This window comes from Sebastes umbrosus, chromosome 3, assembly GCF_015220745.1.
Source record: "Sebastes umbrosus isolate fSebUmb1 chromosome 3, fSebUmb1.pri, whole genome shotgun sequence".
In the NCBI taxonomy this organism is placed as follows: domain Eukaryota; kingdom Metazoa; phylum Chordata; class Actinopteri; order Perciformes; family Sebastidae; genus Sebastes; species Sebastes umbrosus.
In genome coordinates this window covers 32,155,635-32,175,749 of record NC_051271.1, presented here as the reverse complement: position 1 = coordinate 32,175,749, position 20,115 = coordinate 32,155,635, and the positions used below count along the sequence as shown (strand labels likewise).

General features: G+C 40.8%; 1 protein-coding gene and 1 long non-coding RNA gene across 2 annotated transcripts in view; one reads left to right on the top strand and one right to left on the bottom strand.

Annotated features, from left to right (window-relative positions):
• The window catches only part of LOC119485503 (neuronal acetylcholine receptor subunit alpha-7-like), a 52,899-nt gene extending 41,561 nt beyond the window's left edge, over positions 1 to 11,338 (bottom strand). Inside the window, exon 1 of the mRNA XM_037765147.1 lies at positions 10,579 to 11,338. Within this exon, the coding sequence (XP_037621075.1) occupies positions 10,579 to 10,648 (70 nt within the window). The 5' untranslated portion in view covers positions 10,649 to 11,338. The remainder of the gene's footprint in view (positions 1 to 10,578) is intronic.
• LOC119485505 lies at positions 763 to 14,190 on the top strand. The gene is made up of 5 exons (XR_005206285.1): positions 763 to 1,070; positions 6,923 to 6,985; positions 7,139 to 7,262; positions 12,589 to 12,636; positions 13,901 to 14,190. It is a non-coding gene; the product is annotated as an uncharacterized LOC119485505 (long non-coding RNA).
• The last annotated feature ends 5,925 nt before the right edge of the window (positions 14,191 to 20,115 follow it).

The following is a 20,115-nucleotide window of genomic DNA, read 5'->3' as shown; positions in this document are numbered from 1 at the left end:
CAATCACTCGCGAACTCCGATCGAACGGTCAAATTAGGCAGCGCTGGAGCTGCTCAGAGACGGCAAGGCTCCAGCTCGCCTCAGATTGGTTGTTTTCATCCGGTCTGTGAAATCTTGCAGTTACCATTAGGTGCACCGGAGGATATAGAGGCACATGATTTTTTCAGATTATCTGTCTCATGCACTACTGTCAAGATACAGTGTCCGTTTTTTAAAAATAACTTTTTTTAATCATATTTGCTCCATTTCTACCCACTGCAGCTTTAAGTTTAGAAAAAAAAACCATCATGGTTTGGCTTAAAAGGACAATAAGTGAACGTTGAGTTCTAGTTTCACACGGGACACAAACAATGTTCTCCTGGGGCAAAAGTCCTGTGTTTGTTTGACCCATCCACCAGCCCTACAACCTTCCCGCCCGTAGTGGACTTTCTCGCTACTCATCATTATTCCACTTAAGTTTCATTAACTCTTAATCCATGACAACATATTAAGAATGCAGATTAGTTGTATGGGAACATAATTTTTAGGAGACAGGGCTACAGCAGAAATATCATAAACAAGAATAGAACCATCACACAATTTTGCTTGAAAAATACTGAAATGGTTAATGGAATATACATAATGGTTGGCATAAAATGTTCTGTCGATCATTAATCAGTTAATCAACTAATTGTTGTAGCTCTACTGCAATAGAGAAAAAAAGAACACAGTTGTATTTTTCAGTCACATTCAGCAACACATTTCAAAGCTCCCAAGTTTCGCAAGGCAAAGATGCGCACCAAGTGCATTATTTTTTAATTTTGAATGAAGCTGGTGCTTGTGGGCTGAAGTGCATTTCAATTGCAAATGTCTGTAAATGTCTCTAGCTTACACAAGAGAATGTGATGTAATGTAGCACAAGAGATAAGGTACGGTCCCATTACACTTCTGTCCTGCACATTTTTACTCTCCCGTTCTCCCATTCTTCCCAGTCTTCCATTCACTTCAACTGAAACACGTACCATGAATGAATTCAAGTGTGCATTTCCTGTTTATATGCAATCCTCAGGCCACCTCTGACATACTTGCAGGTAAGAGTTCACCTTTTTCTTCAACTTTGCCTTGAAACACTGATGCACTGTGGAAATGAAGAAGTTATCAGTAGTTTTGTACAATAGTGCACCAACAGGCTACCGGCTGTAGCATCACTGATCACAGAGAGTAGTTGCTCTGCTCAGTATGTATACAATGTTGAATCGTGACATCATATCCTTTTTCGGGCAGAAGGTTAATGTGACCAGTGGCGTGAAAATTGAAGGTGCAACTGGTGCAGCGCACCAAACCAAAGTTCAGGTCAAAGTGGCGCACCATGCTCACTGCGTCGCTCTCGGCCAGGAAATTACAAAAAAAAAAGACATGGTTCTTAAGCAGTGTTGTTAATGACTTTGTGGAGCACAAGACCTGTAGGATAAACTTCTAATTTGTGAGTACTGGTTTCTTTTTGTTATTATGGAGTGGAATCAGGGGTTTTAATCTATAGCACTGTAATTGTTACGTCTCATATCTTGGGAAATGTGCACCTACTGTAATCTGTGTCTGTGATAACATTTGGCTGCTGAGTCCAGGGCAGGCCGTTAAATTAGCGTTTATAAATTTGGCACTTTGGCTGCTGTCCGTGGTGCTGATCTAAGACTGGTTTGCAGTATGGGAGTTGCATGTTGAGCCTCTCCCAATCACAATTATGTTATGCTGCTGAATATGACCCTACCTATAGACACTACCTGGACATCCATCCATTTTCAATGGGAGGTGGTATCATCTCTGTTTTTCCTGCAATAAAGCCTCATTGTCCTAATATTCAATTTGCCCTGAGAGCTTCCCTCTGACGTACAGAACTCCTGTCCAAGTCTCCCACGGCCAAACCGTACTTCCACTTCTATCCTCTCTTGCATCTACCAGATTGCAACTGTTGTTCTTTCAATTTTCAGCAATAAACCCAGCCATCACAGATTTGCTCCATGATCCAGAACCTCAATAGATACACAGAACATACGGATACAGACAGAGCCCTAACGTAGCCTGAAGGCATCTATCAATTTCAAATGGCTACCATATCTCTCTCTCATTAGACACCTCTCATAGTTCCATTTCAGAGCCCATCGGGGCTCTCAATCGATCCTCAATCATTAAAGCTCAGTTGTATTGTACATAAATAAAAAGAAAGTCTTTTATTGCTTGGATGCTGCAGCAGTAGACACACAGGCAATTCATTTTATGAGTCGCTCACCCTTGAAAGGACTCGCTGCTTTCAAAATCATTTTCACAGACTTGGTGTCCATGGTGTGCTCATTGTTGCTGTCACAAACGATGGCACTCACGGGTGCAACAAATCATTGACACAAAACCTGCCACAGATTTAACATGAAGTATTCTCAGGTATAAATCCAAATCTCACATTGAACAGTTCAGTGAAATTCAAAAATGCCGTTTTTGCTTTGTGGATCTATTTGGCTGAATACAATTTGGGAATCTTCATACAATTTTATCACAACAATCTCAATGCATGCTCTTGAAGGGGTTGCAATTGACTATGCCACTTCCATAAAGGTGGTGGACTTGTGAGGGACATAAACAAAAAGAAAGGACAAAATCGATAGGTAGATGAGTCAAGGGCGGGATATCTTGACTTTTAGTCCCATGGGTCAGGCTCCAAAAACAGAGGATCTACTATGGCTGTCAACCGATTCAAATATTTATTTGCTATTAATAGCATGACTGTCCATAGTTAATCGTGATTAATCACAAATTAATCACACATTTTTTATCTGTTCAATATGTACCTTAAAGGGAGATTTGTTAAGCATTTAATACTCGTATCAAACATGTCTCTAAAAGGGAGACTCATGGGTACTCATAGAACCCATTTTCATTCAGTTATCTTGAGGTCAGAGGTCAAGGAACCCCTTTGAAAATTGAGTGTACGTTTGGAGCGTTATGTAGCCTCCTTCCAGACAAGCTAATATGACATGATATGGTTGGTACCAATAGATTCCTTGGGTGTTCTAGTTTCATATGATGTCAGTATCTTCACTCTAGCTTTAAAACTGAGCCCGCTACATCCTAAAAATTGCAAGTTGTGTTAATGCATTAAAGAAATTAGTGGCGTTAAAACAGATTTGCGTCAACGCGTTATCGCGTTAAATTTGACAGCCATAGATCCTACATTTCAAACAATGCAACTGGATACCGTCTTTTTATTAGGCCCAAATACATGTCTTTCAAAGTCCTCCAGCTTGCAACACAGACTTTCTAGATGTTTCATGACATCATCAGGGTTATGTCCTCCAGAGCCTCATGAGATATTAATCAACGCTGCTCCTTTTAATGAAAGTTTCATTTTCAAAGTAAACTAAAAACGACAGCTCAACAAAAAACATCTGTGTATCTCTAAGTACCTCTGCTCTTCCTCCTTCTACTCAGCTATGCAATGTGATATTTATATCTGGATATATATTTAACTTATACATACATTTTTTGATACACAGAGACACATAAAGTGTGTTTATTAGTTAATTTCATGGTGTCTCAATTTCTGAAGGAATGACTTATTTAATCAATGATGTGCTCATATGGAGTGTGCATTCCCTATAGGCGAAAGGCAATTTGTGTGTTTTTCAAAGTGTAAACATCAACACATCGACAAGTTAATGATGTCACCTGCCATTAGTAGAACCATGGAACCAGTAAATGCTACAGCACTAAGACACTGAGAAAAACACTGACATGCAACCAATATTAAATAAGTGTATGAACTATTTTTGTTTGGCTGACAACAGCATACACATACAATGCATGATCCCAAGTCATAAAATGCAGCCGATTAGACTGTTGTCAGGCTATTAAATAGGCGTTATCAGTTGCTATTAGCCCCATAGATGTGGGTCAATAGGGGCCTACTACACCACACTAGTAAGTTTTATCATCTATTCACATGGTAGATCACCGAAAGAAGGTATAAAAGAACACGCCAGCGACCTCTAGCGACCGTAGTAATTCTGACAGGAGCAGAAGTGGAAGTCAGACGTTGTAGTTTACATTATACAAAACAAAGGCTTTTCATCCAGGAGACCGGAGTTCAAATCCTGATTGAAAGCAACAATGTGTAGCTGTCTTTGTGTTCTTAGTTATTTTAACCCAAAACACAATGTTTTGCCCTTAGGTTGACAAAGTTTTTTTTTGCCTAAACCTAAAGAAGTTGTAGTTTTGTTGCATAAACCTAAAGAAGCCTTTGTGTTTGTGTTCAAAACGTGATGTTTCATTCCGTTTTACATGTTAGAATGTGTTGCTTTTAAGTTTCACTTTCACTTTGACATCGTAGTAGGCGTAGTAGGCCCCTAATGACCCACATCTATGGTTATCATGACTGATAACGCCTATTTAATGGCCTGCTAACAGTCAAATCAGGTGCAACTCGTAACATGGAATACCTATAGCTTCTCTGCAGGAAAACTATACAAAAGTTTACAACCCTAAGCAAAAGCTGAATCTGGGCTTTTCCCATTTAAGTGTGCACTATAGGCTATTGGAGCTTTCAAGGGACAGAGTGCAACCCCTAACAGCTTGATGCTTGCAGCAATATTAACTTCACACTAAGAGGGACATTAGTAGGACAATGCCAAAGAAGAATCAATGTTTAATGTCCCCAAGAGGCAGTTTGGTTTCCAGATAATAGTCAAAATGAATAGCACATGAAGAACAATACTGCAAATACACAATGAATGAAAAACATATAATACACAATGGTCATTCTCACCATGACCATTGCAGTGAACGCTATGGAAACGAGAGACAACCCTCTGTCAATATTTACAGGTAACTAGATGACAACTTGTTTAAAAGACCAGTAGCTGTTGGGATGAAGCACCAAACCCCTGAGGCAGTTTTCCTTTTATGCTGGCTGTAATGTGCAGTTGCATTATGCAGTGCATTTCACAGTACCTTTAACATGATGTCATAGCTTCTGCATATCTACATGTTGGCTTATGCATAATTAAATTTTCCTTGACAGATGTTCCTATTGTTTTTCACATTAATGTTTCTGGTGCAAACAATGTGTTCTTCATAATATCACATTAGATGTGTTATTATAGTGTTTATTTCGAATGTTTCTGCTTTCAACATAGTACCAGTAAGCTACTGTTAGGGTCTTTGCTGCAATCTGATGAAGGAATTTACCGGAAACTAGATACCATTCAACTCAAGAACATGACAACACTTACAAGGACTATGCCACCACACAGACAGATTAAATATTGATAAACCTCAGGCAGTCTGAACATTGAGGAGACTCTGCCAAGTTTAAAATCGAATCACATTAAAGCAGCTGGTTCACAGATATCTGTATAAAGTCAATACAGAATCTGAAAACAAGAATATTAAACAAGGTCACTTTGTTAGCTTGTGGAAATATGTTTCAAGGTGTATTTCCTCTGACCTAAGAGTACACACAAACGAGGGCAGTTCCTAACGACTAATTCCCTTGACATTTAACCCAAAGTTTAAACTTAGACTAGTCAAGTCGTCTAAACGTAAGAAAACTGAGCACAATTTAATCTATAACGTTAAACATTGTCTGAAAAAATACGAGTATATAGTAAAAGCCAATTGAAATTGTTAATCACATGTCTCAATAACCAAATCATGTTTTAAATGCCGCTGAAATCAATATGTCCCCAGTGTCCGCTCAAGTCGCCCTGTTAGGAATGTGCCTCATGAACCCAGTGTGCGGTGTAATATTTGATGAGACGGCAGCGGGGACTATGGTCCAAGAAGAGTCATGGTTCGGCATCGCTTATACCATTAGTGTCTTAGCGTGCAAGTTTGATTCATTGAGCTAGCTGGTGTTGGCCCACTTCGTTAGTTCATAGAACGCTAGGTCGCTAACTTTAGTCTGTACCATACTGTACATTCCAGCCAGCTAGCTAGCTGGAAAGCTAGTTTCAGTGTGCTGCTGGCCAATCCAGGAGGTAACCAGACTGACTGCTGAAACCATAGACTGTATATAAAGAGCGACTGCATAACAGCTCCCCAAAAGTGAAGCCAAAACATCTTGATTGCCCCCTGGTGGCTGGCTGCAGTATAGGTCATAAAGCCCGCCTCCTCCATGTTAGCGGATGAGACATGAGCCGAACTAAAAAGTCAAAGTACACGTCAAATAAATTTTTCCCAAAGATAGTTTCTGTCATTCTAGCAATTTGTATCACGCTGATGAACGTTCAAGTGTTTGTCTTTCTGATAGTTTGTTTTTAATTAGTTATTTGATGCCATAAAAAGGTGGTGAGACGTCATGGTTGACAGCTGTGATTCTCTCTCGCTAACAAGCTGGGGCCATGCTGACATCAATGATGTTGAGAGTACAAGAATAATATAAATACACACAAGAACATAATTAACTAGTTAACAAGAAGCAGTCAGCCAGGCAACAATAGAACACTGTTAAAAACAGTTACAGCCAAGAGCGGAATAGTTTGTAATCGTGGATGTAAAATCACCTATACGTACAATTGTGTTAAGTTTTAATGTGTTTTGTAAACTGTTCAAAGATTACAAGAAGCAGTTTCCCAAAATTCAGTGTTTGCACATGGGACTTCAAGCTTTAGCCAATCACTTGAAAACCAATGCCTATCACGTCTTACTGTTAGAGAGGCCCACCCAACCTTTTCATACAAGATGCAATAATGAGTAGAATAATTGTCACCGGTAATAAATCTTAGGACGGAGTGATAAACTGAATCTAACGGTTCGAGAGTGGAGACAGAGGCGTGTCTATATATAACGTCACCATAATCCATGACAGACAAGAAAACAGTCTTAATTATTTGCTTCCTACTGAACATAGGAAAATAAGCCCTGTTTCTGTACAAATATCTATTTTTTCTTGTAGCTTTCTGACAAGTGTGGCAATGTGAAATTGCAATGCAAGTTTTGGGTCCAGCCAGATACCAAGGTATTTCTACTCCGGGGCCCTGTCAATATTAAGTCCATTCAGAGTGGTAATATGCAAACCATTGTCCTCCATATCTCTGGCTCGAGAGAATAACATGTATTTAGTCTTCTTTGCACTCCAAACTCATTTCTCTCTCTCTCTCTCTCTGTACAGTGGGAGGAAGTGGAGACACGTCGTCCATCTTTATATACAGTCTATGGCTGAAACCCAGACGCTATTTCGGAAAGAGGAGGTGGTGGCAGGCGGGGGCCAGGAAAAAGCAACGGATTAGAAGTGGGTACGTGACATTTTTGCTTCACATTTATCAAAAAGTTCCATGTATGCTGTGGTACAGCATTATTTGTTTTAAAAGAAGTTTTCTTGAACCTCTTAGCACACATCCAGCAGACACAGAAAAACATTATCATTCATTTGAAGTCATGTTTCTGGCCACCTGAAAAATGAAACTCCAATTCACTCCCCTTTTAACTCTCTTTTGGTCTCCACCAACTCCTGAGGGAAATATCTGACTTTAGCAGCAAAATGTTCCTCTATGTTCACCAGCCAGACGCTAACTTTGTCTGCCCATTTGGTGCTGAGGAGATAGTTTGTGATGGGGTTATCAGAGCTTTTTTGCTGATTGGTATGCCTGGAATTGAGGTTGATGAGAGCTGTGAGACTGAACCAAAACAGTAAAGATGCAGGCCCAAAACAAAAAAAATAGCTGAAAGGCACTAAAATGCTCCGTAGAGCAAAGGGGAACTGAAAAGTGGAGCGTTAATAATTTGTAATTTCACACTCAATAGTTGTTTTTTCCATTATTAATATAAAAATACTGATTAGTGCACATTGAGTCCAATAATTTCATGCAAAAACTCAACCAACTCTTTTAATCTCCACCCTCTGACACTTTCTATAGGAGCTTGATTAAGGACAACACAAAAGGCCAAAAAGCATATTAAAATCAATAAGCCAAATTGTCATAGGGGTAATTGAGGCTTTTGAATAGTCAAATACAACTAATCATCAACCACAGAGAAGTCTTTTGTCTGAGTCACCCTGAATGCAGACCCATGAGTCATTCAATTCCAGTTTCATTTACATGCATTTACATTCGGTGATATATTTACCGTCTTCTGAGCGGATGTTTTCAACGAGGGTCATTCCTAATTAACTGCATAACCAAAAAATGCTTTTCCTCGTTTGAAACTGGGACACACATTTCACAGAATTTCTGGAGAGCAATTACACCCACGTTGGAGCAGTGACAACAACAAGAAATAGATCAAGTTTTAAGATTATCTTCCTCCCACTTTAATGGTGTACAGTGAAGTCCAGTGTTTCTTAGTTTAATCCAGAGTAAGGACTCTCATTAGCAACCACTTTTAAAAACATCTGTGACAAGCCAACTACAGATTTGGATAATCACATGTTCAGTGAGCAGCGGCGAGGCTTTATCCAGACTACATTTGAAACACTGAGAAGCTAATTGGAGAGACAGAGGGTGGACATAATAATATAAACAGATAATTATGTGAGCATCAGGGAATACGTCACCTTGCACTTAGGGAAGGGATCAAGTCCTCCTTGTATTGTTGTCCTAGAAAATGTCTAGTGGGACACCATATCACTCCTCAAGAAAGAAAGCCTTCACTTGAGGGATAAAAGAATTAGAAATATACTTGGTACTTTTATTTGCACTCCAGACTAGGGCTGTCAATGGATTGAAATATTTATTAATCGCATGATTGTCCATAATTAATCGTGATTAATCACAAATTAATTGCACATTTTTATCTGTTCAAAATGTACCTTAAAGGGAGATTTGTCAAGTATTCAATACTCTTATCAACATGGGAGTGAGCAAATATGCTTGCTTTATGCAAACATATGTATATATCTATCATTGGAAATCAATTAACAACACAAAACAATGACAAATATTGTCCAGAAATCCTCACAGGTACTGCATTTAGCATAAAAATATGCTCAAATCCTAACATGGCAAACTGCAGCCCAACAGGCAACAACAGCTGTCAGTGTGTCAGTGTGCTGACTTGACTATGACTTGACCCAAATTGCATGTGATTATCATAAAGTGGGCATGTCCGTAAAGGGGAGACTCGTGGGTACCCATAGAACCCATTTTCATTCACATATCTTGAGGTCAGAGGTCAAGGGACCCCTTTGAAAATTGCCAGTTTTTCCTCGCCAAAATCTAGCTTAAGTTTGGAGCGTTATTTAGCCTCCTTTGCGACGAGCTAGTATGGCATGGTTGGTAACAATGGATTCCTTACGTTTTCATATGATAGTAGTATCTTCACTCTAGCTTTAAAACTGAGCCCGCTACAACCAAAAAAATCGCAAGTTGCATTAATGCGTTAAAGAAATTAGTGGCGTTAAAATTAATTTGCGTTAATGCGTTATTATCACGTTAACTTTGACAGCCCTACTCCAGACATTTTCATAGTTTCAAAAGATGTTTACTCATGGTGATTGGGGATCTTATGAGGAACATCTGATCAAACTGCTCTTGAATGTATTTAGCAATGAGACACCACCATGTTGTAATAGGAACAACTATACACCTGCTCAATTACATGACCATGCAGAGCACCTGTTTCCTGAGTTACTTCAAGGTAAAGTCACCTTTAACTTAATGTTAGTGTCCAGCCTGTATGCTATTGTATTTTATAACACCATGCAACCTGTTGGGAGAATTTTGAGGGCACAAGAGGATGCAGAGCCTCCTTACACCCTCACCTGTGTGCAGGGTGGAGCTTTTAGGTGTTTAGGTGTATAAGGAAACAGGCCGTATCTCTGTTTCAAGATCTTCTCTGTTCCTCTTCTTAAGTCAGACAGAGCAAAGGCACCAAAAAGTATTATTACCATCAGTAAAACATGATTGCTTTTTTTTAGACCTACAGAATAGGTCTAGAATGTAAAGCAGGGATTCAAACATATTACAGAGAATTAACCTCAACAGAGGGTCCTCTAGCACTGCTCCAAATGTAGTCACGCACCTAACAATCCTTTATAGCTGCAGATTACACTGAAGGGATGAGCCGCCCCATTGGGCTCCAGTGCATCATCGCCTGGGACGCCCTCCTCCTTATTCTGGGCCAGATGTTGACCAGGCCATTAAAGAAGACTCACTAGCTTGCAAATTTAGTAATACAGCAGTTTATTAAAGATTTTCAGCAGCATTTATCACAAACTGTTGTTGTAATGTATTGGAGGTGAGATTCTTTGAGCTCTCCTTTAAATTGCCTTTCTGACTGAATATTATCATCTATATATTTCTTAAGAAAGCATGTCTATCAGAAAGGATCTATTGTACTCTCCAGAGCATGCCTAGTTGACAGTTGTGGATACAGATGCCATGCCTTTAACGCCAGATGTGCAGTGAAAAGAGCCGAACTAAGCCGAAGTGTGTCTCAACTGCAGCTCTCATCTTTCTGACAAATGTTTTTTTGGAAATGATGCTCAAATGACAAAAATATAAAAGAAAAAAAGGTGCCTGGCTAAATCTTTTTTTTTTTTTTTTTTGGTCTCTGCGTCCTTTGGCAGACAGAAAAGAAAACACAGACTGAAGGTTCCCATCAGTGACCCACCTTGACAGCAGAATGTCGCCCACAGGTAAACTCCAATCAATACAGATCCAGTACACTTCCGAGGCTCCATGGCAGCGGCGGAGCACAACTCCTCTGTGTAGCCCGCTGGGGATGTCAAAGTTGGAGGGAGCGCACAGCTTTGTCAGACTGCTGGTGGTACTGCTCTCTGTCTCTCTGTCTCTCTGTCTCTCTCTCTCTCTCTCTCTCTCTCTCTCTCTCTCTCTCTCTCTATTACACCCGATGTCTGTCTCCTAGTGCTCGAGTCGACTGTCACCCTCAAAAGTCACTTTGCATTCCGCTCCTTCCTCATCCTCTCTGCGCTCAGCTGTGTTTTTAAATCAAACATCTCCAGCTTGTCCTCTGCGTGTTTCTCGTCGTATCCGTGCGTGATGATGATGACAGCCACCTGTCCGCTGGCTGGCTGGCTGCTCCTGCGCAATGCCTTCAGCTTCGTCAAGGTTTGTCCCCTCCAGGCATTTGGGGACTCGTCCTCATCTGCTTTATGGGTGATGATGATGACACGCACGAAGGACTCCCCAACACAAAGGGCGACATGATCCCGCCCCCCTTTGACTTTGGAAAACTTTTTTTTTTTTTATTCCTGCAAATGTTTAATAGAGAAAAACATGTTTATTGGATGTTATTATCTCTGTTGTTTTTGCTCAATAGTGCACTTAATCACCTGGATTTTGGTGGCATCTAGTTTTTTTTTTTTTTTTTGGGAGCAGGGAACTGAAAACTCTACAGTATGCCATATCACATGAACATATACTCACCATCACCTTTCAGCATATTATAATTCAAGTGTTCTGAGTGATAACTAGACCTCTGCACCTCCTCATGGCTCTGTTTTCAGGCTTTAAAAAATCTACTCGACTTTGGCCAATCACAGATCAGATCAGAGAGAGAGAGCGTTCCTATTGGTTGTTCATTCAATGGAGGCAGTTGTCAATCACTTGTGAACTCCGATCAAACGGTCAAACTAGGCAGCGCTGATCAAATATGAATCAATATTCTGTAACTGTAATGCCTATTTCTCACCTCAAATGTTTTCAGAAACATAAGATAAGATAAGATATTCCTTTATTAGTCCCGCAGTGGGGAAATTTGCATCTTGTAGTGTACTGTTTAGCTGTGAAATGAGAAAGTTTGTTCCGGCTGGTGGTGCTTGGTATTTCCTCAACAGATCTCAACATGGTTCCCAGGTCACAAACTTTCTCATTTTACAGCTAAACAGTACTGTACAAGATGTTTCTGAAAACATTTGAAATGAGAAATGGGCATTACAGTAACAGAAAATTGATTCATATTTGATCAGCGCTGCCTAGTTTGACCGTTTCATTGGAGTTTGCGAGTGATTGACAGCTGCTCAGAGACAGCAAGGCTCCAGCTCGGCTCTGACTGGTTGTTTTCCTCCGGTCTGGGAAATCTTGCAGATGCCGTTAGGAGCACTGGAGGACACCGGAGGACACCGGAGGATACTGGAGAACACAGAGGATTTTTTTCAGATTACCTGTCTCATGCACTGCTGTCAGGATACAGTGACCGTTTTATAAAAATAACTTTTTTTAATCATATTTGCTCCATTCTACCCACTGCTGCTTTAAGTTAGTTTTGACAGTGAATTATGAATGAGTCTTCTTGATATTTGCATGACCAATGGGTGTTAATGCATTGTTGTCGAGTACTTTGCTAAACTATGCCTCTGTTTTTCAGTATGTTTTACTATGTCTAAAATTATTGAAATTGTGTATATAACATTACTGTAGCTAATTATTTCATGTAATATGCTGCCTGGAGAATGCCACTTTTCAAGCCCCTGGAGGGTTTTTACGCAACTCTCCTTCACATACCCTTGCAAATTATATATTGTATCTTTTTAATTTTTTATATGTGTAAATAGAGAAACAAACAAACAAACAAACATGATCTCCTTTCCAACCTAAAATATGAATAGCCTACAGTGATCATCTGTCATTGCCTCATCAGTGTCCTCTTTTCCTCCCACAGGTGGGAAAGATGAGTCTGATGCAACTGAGCAACAATAAAGAACGTCAGGTATGAGCCTGAAAAGGGAGTAAATTCCCTTCTCTTTATTTTTCACTGTGGGATCTTCCTACTTCAAACTGTTCTCAGTCTCCTTTAGCAGCCTTGTCCTCTTTTGCAAGTAGTGTCAGCCACTTTTACACAGCACACTCCTTTCTCACTGTCCGCTTTTTCCTTGTAATGGCATTCCTCCTCCTCCTCCTCCCTCTTTTTATTGTGCTCTCCTCCCACCAGTCTCCATAATCTATACCTTTTCGCTCATTCATTTCAATGAAAACTGCTCACTCAGCATGGACAAATGCCTCTCTAGACTGCTAATAAGGTTCCCATGACTCATGTGCATTCATGTCTTTCTCTGGCCTGTTGCATGATGTACATGACACGAGAACAGATACTATCATTTGGATTTTTGAAAGCCATAAATCTCAGCATGTGGCAAAGAAACAAAGTTGATCCCAGTCCATCTGCATATCATCATTTTGTTCAGCCTGGTTTCCCTCTTGAATTGGGGGCTTAGTCTAAAAACTCTTTGCTTTTTTTGCACCCCGATTTCTTTCTAATTTGTTACATATGCTGCTTTTTCCTAGTTAAATTAAACACCTTGGGATTCTGCAAGGACATCATGCCATTTTGAGTTACAAGCATTCCCGCGAAGCAGCAGTGCAGACGATGAATTAAGTCAGATAAATAAATTCATGTTAGCATGCCCCACTGAACTCATCTTTAATCAGCGTGGCAGCTGTCCCGTATGGTGGATTTTGTTACATGTGGCCAGTTGTTAAAGCATATTGCATCACGTAATTACCACCAACGAGACAGCCTGAGCTTCAGCGTGGTGCTGTCCGTATACGCAGGGAAATGTCTTCAGGGCAGCACGCTTTACACCGCCATGATGTGAGATGGGAGTGTTTGTGTGTGTGTGCAGGTGTGTGTGTGGGAGTCAGTGTGCGGCCTCATTAGCTTGTATGGAGATGCGTCAAGTTGTTGGTTGGTGTGATGCACCGATGATCTGTTAGCTTGCTCATAATGCCACCCCTGTCATCTTTGCATCATCGTCTTATAATGTTCTTCTCTCGCCTTCTGGCTTCCTCGTAGTTGCCCATTCACTGACTCCCACTTCCTCTTGTTTTCTCATACCCTCCACCCATCTGCCATACCCACTCATTCATTGTTGATCTTCCTGTCCGTCCTCCTCCTCCTCCTCCTCCTCCTTCTCCTCAACCTTCCATCCCTCTGTTTCCTCTCTTCCACTTCTCTGTTCTGTACTAACTTGCAGTTCTGCCAGCGAGCATCACATGCAGTGATGTCCTCAGACCATTACGAGAGCGCCCGCAGCGCTTCTTTAGCACTCACTATCTATCATTCTCCCTCTCCCACTCCCGTCAGCCTCAGTGTGTACCCCTCGCCCCCCCTCCTCCCCTTGTCTTTCTGTCTCCCTCTGGCTCCAGCCTGGACACAGTGTTGTACATGTATGTGGACTGCCATCAGCTCACATTAAATAAATGTCCTCTTGGCTGAGCCTACAGGGATTGGAGTTGGTACTGTGTGTGTGTGTGTTGTGAATGCTTGGGTGTATGTTCGTTTTTATGTGCCTTTTTCTGTGTGCACCTGTTTATTTACAGTGCAGTCATGTATACTGTATGGGTTTTGTCTCTTGTAGTCCAACTGAAAGAGCCCCCCCCCCTTATATATTAACATATACAGTACATAGGACATAGTAGCCGCGAGCCCATTCCATAAATATAATAAGTATGATCATCAAGCATGGATGAACATGTAGTTTCTGCTGAGGCTGATGCCATCGCATACTGTATGTCTCAGCATACTTCACCATATTAAATTAAAATGTGCTGTACGTGTATAGGAAGAGACATTACTTGAATGCAGCTTCTGCCTAAGAGCATTTGAGAGGAAAAGATAGTTATCACCTGAATCTGCAGCTCCCCTAGGCTTTACAGAGGTTTATAGCGAGTTACAGCTCATTGTTTAGCTGTCCGGCACTCGCCCACACCACTCTAGGTTTTCGGCCGAAAGCAGGCAGCTGTTCTCGGTGAAAAAGTTCTAAAAACCCACTACTGGTGAAGCATTTAGAGGCCGAAGAGCCAGAGATTTCCCTTCGGAGCTGGTGGAGACCAAAACAGAGCCAAAAGAGAGTCAATATCTTTGTAACGTATAACTCATAGTCATAATTACATTAATTCTGTGCGCCTTACTGCAGTTTGCACACTAGTATGCATGTATTCACTTAAAAGGGCATACTTTTTTACTCATATGTAAGCGCTTGTGTTTGGCATTTGTTTTTGCACTATTCTTTGTATTGTTTGGTTTGTTTGTGTTCTATCATATCTAAGTATCTACAGTAAATTGGACTTTGCTAACAAGTTTGCCATATCCCCCCAAAAAAGATTGCAGATTTAAGAAAAACTTTGAAGTGAGAAACAATACTCTCAGTAACAGTCCTCAGCCATCAGGATTACAGGAGAGGTCGCTGTTGTCTTCCTTTATTCCTTCTTTCGGTGATCGACTATGTGAATCGCTGATAAAACCTAGTAGTGGGTGTAGCAGGGCCCTACTGATCCACATCTATGAGGCTTATAATGAATGATAACACCCATTTAATGGCCTGATAACAGTCTAACCGGCTCACCATTATGCACCTGGTAAATTAACGAGATAAATATTGTACCAGCATTTATTGATATTTTGGCTTCTTGAAGGCGACAATCTCTAAACACAACATAGCCAGATTATCACCTTAAAAATTTGATACAGCAAATGTGTCAGCAAATTCAGCAGACACGGAGCAACATTAGCATTCATTTGGAGTTGTGTCTCTGGCCAAACAACTAATGTAAGTCCAACTCCTGAGGGAAATATCCTTGCTCCTTAGCAGCTAAATGCTTCATCATCTAGTTGCTACCTTCGTCTGTCTGCTACTTGGTGTTGGGCAGGTAGCATACATTGTGTTTATCAGTTTTTCCTCTGAGAACAGCTGCCTGCTGCAGCTGGAAATGTGGTTGATAAGAGCGGTGAAAGTGAACTGGAACAATAAAGTTAGCTTACTGTAAAGCTAAATTTACATGAGCTAACTTTACTTTTTCTAAAAGCCAAAGAACGAGCTGAAAGATGCTGAAATGCTCTGTAGAGCTGAGAGGAACTACAGAGCTGGGTGATGATTTCTTTACGACACTTTTTTCTTCTTTTTTTTTAATATAAATTGATTACTGTGCCTTTAAATCCAGAAATGGAGCTTTAAAATTCACCCTGCTCAATTCATGAATGAAAACCTTTATGATATCTTCAATGATATATTTATTAACACAGGAGTACAAGCAGTGTAGCCATGTCTTACAATCCATAACCATTAAATGGGCTCTATGTAAGAATCAGAAATTGCTTGTTGACAGTGACACCTGTGGCCGTTCAGTCAACAACAGTCAGCGTCCTGTTGCTCGCACTTGTGCTCGCACTACGTAGACGCGAGCGAGCATTGGTCAAAACCGTGAGGCGACACATACAAGACTGAACATGATTGACAGCTAAAACCACAATATCCATATTTACAGTATATGCTTGGCAGTAATGTCAGCTTACCTGTCCAATAGGAATTTTGCCAGCTGGGGGTCCGTTTTGATACCCGAAACCAAACGAAGGTCTCTCCATGAATCAAAGGCCCGGCTGATGTTGATCCTAGTTTTCCCCCCATGTCGGTCACATTCCTGTTTTGCAAGACAGGCTTCACTAGATATAACTTTGTTTTTTTTGCTTCCGTAGAATTTGTGTTGGAGTCTGAGTTGTGGTGGGGGCTGGTCGTTTGTTGGTGTTAGCAGACTCCATTTCTAAAGGAACGTTAACTATTGTTGCACACTGTTAGCCCTGTAGCGGAGTTGAAGAGAATAAAGGCACTCGCGAGCACACATGACGTCACATCCGTTGGATTTTCCCAGAAAAAACATCCCGCATTCTTCACATTTGAAGCAGTCTACAGGCTGATAGAGGAAACCCAGAAAGTCGCGGAAGGTCTCATTTTTTAGGTTAGGTTTCTACCTGTTCACACATTGGCAATAAAAAACGTTTATACGTGTAAAAACTTGCATACAGTCCCTTTAACACAGTCAGTGTGCTTCTCACAGTAGTGCGAGAGCTACTCCTTCTCTTTGCCTCTTTGGCCTCTCTATCCATTTCTTCACTTTTATTTCTCCTGTGTCTAAGTGAGCGAAAAACATTAACTGAAACTTTTCACTCAGACTGTCTACCCTCATGACAGAAGACATAAAAGGTAAAGGTCATGATCAAATCGAGCTGTGTTTTCTTTGAAAGGCAATATCACACCTTAAGACGGGAAAGGTAAGGTGAGCAACTGAGCATGTTTTGCAGCACCTACAACGACCTTTTCACAGTGCTTTAGTGCTACTGGCAGTCTGAATCCTGTAGTCAGACAGTGACAAGGCTCTCACACACACACACACACACACACACACACACACACAGTTGTATGCAACGTTATAAGGGATAGCACAGGTGAGATACAGATACTTATTGCTTTGGTCCTTGGCAGTTCAATCAGTAAGTGGACGCATGATCAGCTCTCTCCCAGAGCTGAGAGCCCAGGAGCCTACCCTGCAATTTCCCCAAGATGTACAACCTGGGGTTGCTTCATTAAGAATGTATGTGAGACTGATCTTGTGGAGAATGTATGTTTCAGCCTTTCCATTCAGATGAGCTTCAATTTTTCATCAGTTTTTCAGCAACAGATGTGAAGCAGAAAATTCTTTCTACACACTGTAGAAATTCCCCCAGAGGGCTCCCATAATCACCTTTTCAATATGTTCTTGTTCACTGCTACTGGAGCTGTACACAAGTGTCACAGAAAATAAAGTATGCACTTCCCCAGTCAATATTAAACAAAGCCAGGAGCTTGTGTTTTGTATTTCAACAGAGTTTCTGTCAAGCAATGCCATGACTTTAGATTGCAATAGCTGACATACAAATGCAGGTCAGGTTGGATTCAGACTGTATAAGTGCGAGCTTAGTAAATAATGTTCACTCCAATGGATCCGATTGCCCTATGGCATAAGGAAAATACTACAAGTGAGTTGAAATCTCTACGAATATAAAAATAGTGTATGTAGACTCCATTCATATTACCAATGTGTTTTCATCCCAACTCGTCATACTGACGCATTGTCAGACCCCTCAGTGTCACTTTTCGGTCACAGTAAACACGTGCTTAATGTTGTGAATTAAACAAAAACACTGTTAAGTTCAGGCAATAAAACCACTATAGTTAGGTTTGGGAAAGAACTACATGGTTGGGCTTAAAACAACTACATTTGTACAATAAAAATGACACTGAACGTTGTGAACAGGGGACATGAATGAACAGCTGATTGTAACGAGATGCACAGTCCGCGAACAGCGTTCTCCTGGATGAAAGCCTTGTGTTCGTTGGATGTTCCTGTCAGGGTGAATTGTAGTAACTTTGGTAATCCCTTAACATTTCATCCAGTGCCATCATCAAGTCAAAATTGTCATTTTTTTTACTACTTTGGTTTATGACGAAATACCTGCAATACTTTCTATTTCTTTTATTCATAGAGCAATTTCTCTCTGGAATAATTTGACTCAAAGTCTCTGCAGCATTGTTAGTAAATTAAAGTTTAAAAAGAAACTCAAATTTTATTTAAGACTGTAATTAGTTTGCTGTGTTTGTATGTTTGCTTTGTTTAGTACGCAGGTGTTCTATTTGTAAGGTGTTGTATCTGTAATTAGTTATTTGTAAGGTTTTTATTCTCGTATTTGTATTTGTATGGTATGTTAATGTGGACCCTAGGAAGATTAGCTGGTTGCTATGACACCATCTAATGGGGATCCTTATTAATATCAAATCAAATTGTCACTTACAGGTACATACATGAAATTTGACCTCTGCATTTAACCTTTCCTATAAGCATTAGGATCAGTGGGCTGCTGTCAAGCGCTCGGGGAGCAATTTGGGATTCAGTGTCTCGCTCAAGGACACTTCAACCTGCAGACAGGAGGAGCCGGGGATCGAACCGCCGACCTTGTGATTAAAGGACGACCGGCTGAACCGCCTGAGCCAAAGCCACCAAGAATGTAAGTAAGAGGACTTCACTTCAAAAATATTTTGGGTGTCTCACATACGGTCACCAATATTTTTTTATTTTTTTTTATCCAAAGACCTGAAAGCTTGTTTATTTGTATCGAATCCTGAGGGGTTCACACCCTGCTGTGTCACAGTCTGTCTGTGTTACACACACACACACACCCTGTGCCCTTCCCGTGCACTCTCATTCTGTCTCACCCAAACACAAACACAAACACAAACACACACACACACACACACACACACACACACACACGCACGCACACACCTGTCTGCCTGAGTCAGATCTGTAGCTGTGAATAATAGAAGAGTGGGCTGAGGTCAGACTTTTCAAGTGCAGGGGAAACAGGGGAGAAGCTTTCACTTAAGCATGCCAGCCATTTTTAATAAGTCAGAGAACAAACTCATGTCTCCCATAAACTAGGCCAAAGCACACCATGCTGTGATATCACCGGGGACTGCCACTTGTAACAATATTTGGTGGGTGACAAAAGCCTGAAGGCTAGACAAGAAAGCTACAGCAGCTAACAACCGGAAGGTTGGCGGTTCGGATAGACAAACTCAGCCAGCTGGGAAAATAAGTGCGGGGGAAATGAACGAGCTACTGTCTCCTCCTGTAATTACTACTGATGATGTGCCCTTTAGCAAAGCAGATAAGTCAGGGAAGCTTGTTGTGCCCCCCCCCCTCCCTGTATGTCTGCACTGCTCTGTTAGATACTAATGACTGCAGCCTTCTCCCATGCAGCTGCTCATCCGGGTTGAATGAAGACACATCATTTCAACATGGTCACACAAATCTCTATCATGGCATCCTGCTAGGTAATGTGTTACTTATCTTCTTATTTGTGTGTGCTCATATACCACATTTGAAATAGTTTTTTTCTCACATCATTATTTCAAAAACAGCTGTTTCGTGACAATCAGAACAAAAAGGTGTTTGCTGCCATTTAGTGGTGATACTGTGTCATTACAGCCAAACACACAACATAATTGGTCGACTCCATTTGGTCTATAGTCCATAGTGCTCGCATGCAGTAACAGGGCCAGATTGACTTTCTAGGCCCTAGAGGGGTGCAAAAATAAGACCTGGGCCCCTATTGACCCCTGTTTCTTCCACTCTTTTTTTCATTGTGTATTACTTAGTAGTCTTATTAGCAAGTAGTTGATGGACAATTTATTTAGAAATATGCACCATGTAAGCACAACCCTCAACAAAATGGGACCAAATGATAGTGTAATAATGCAAATGTCATCTTAAAGTGGCAATCCTTAAGATTTCAGTCATGGTTGATTTGGGATTTCTATCTGAGAGAAAACAATGGCATTGTGCTTTGAGTTTAGCAGTCTGGAGTCTTTATGTTGAT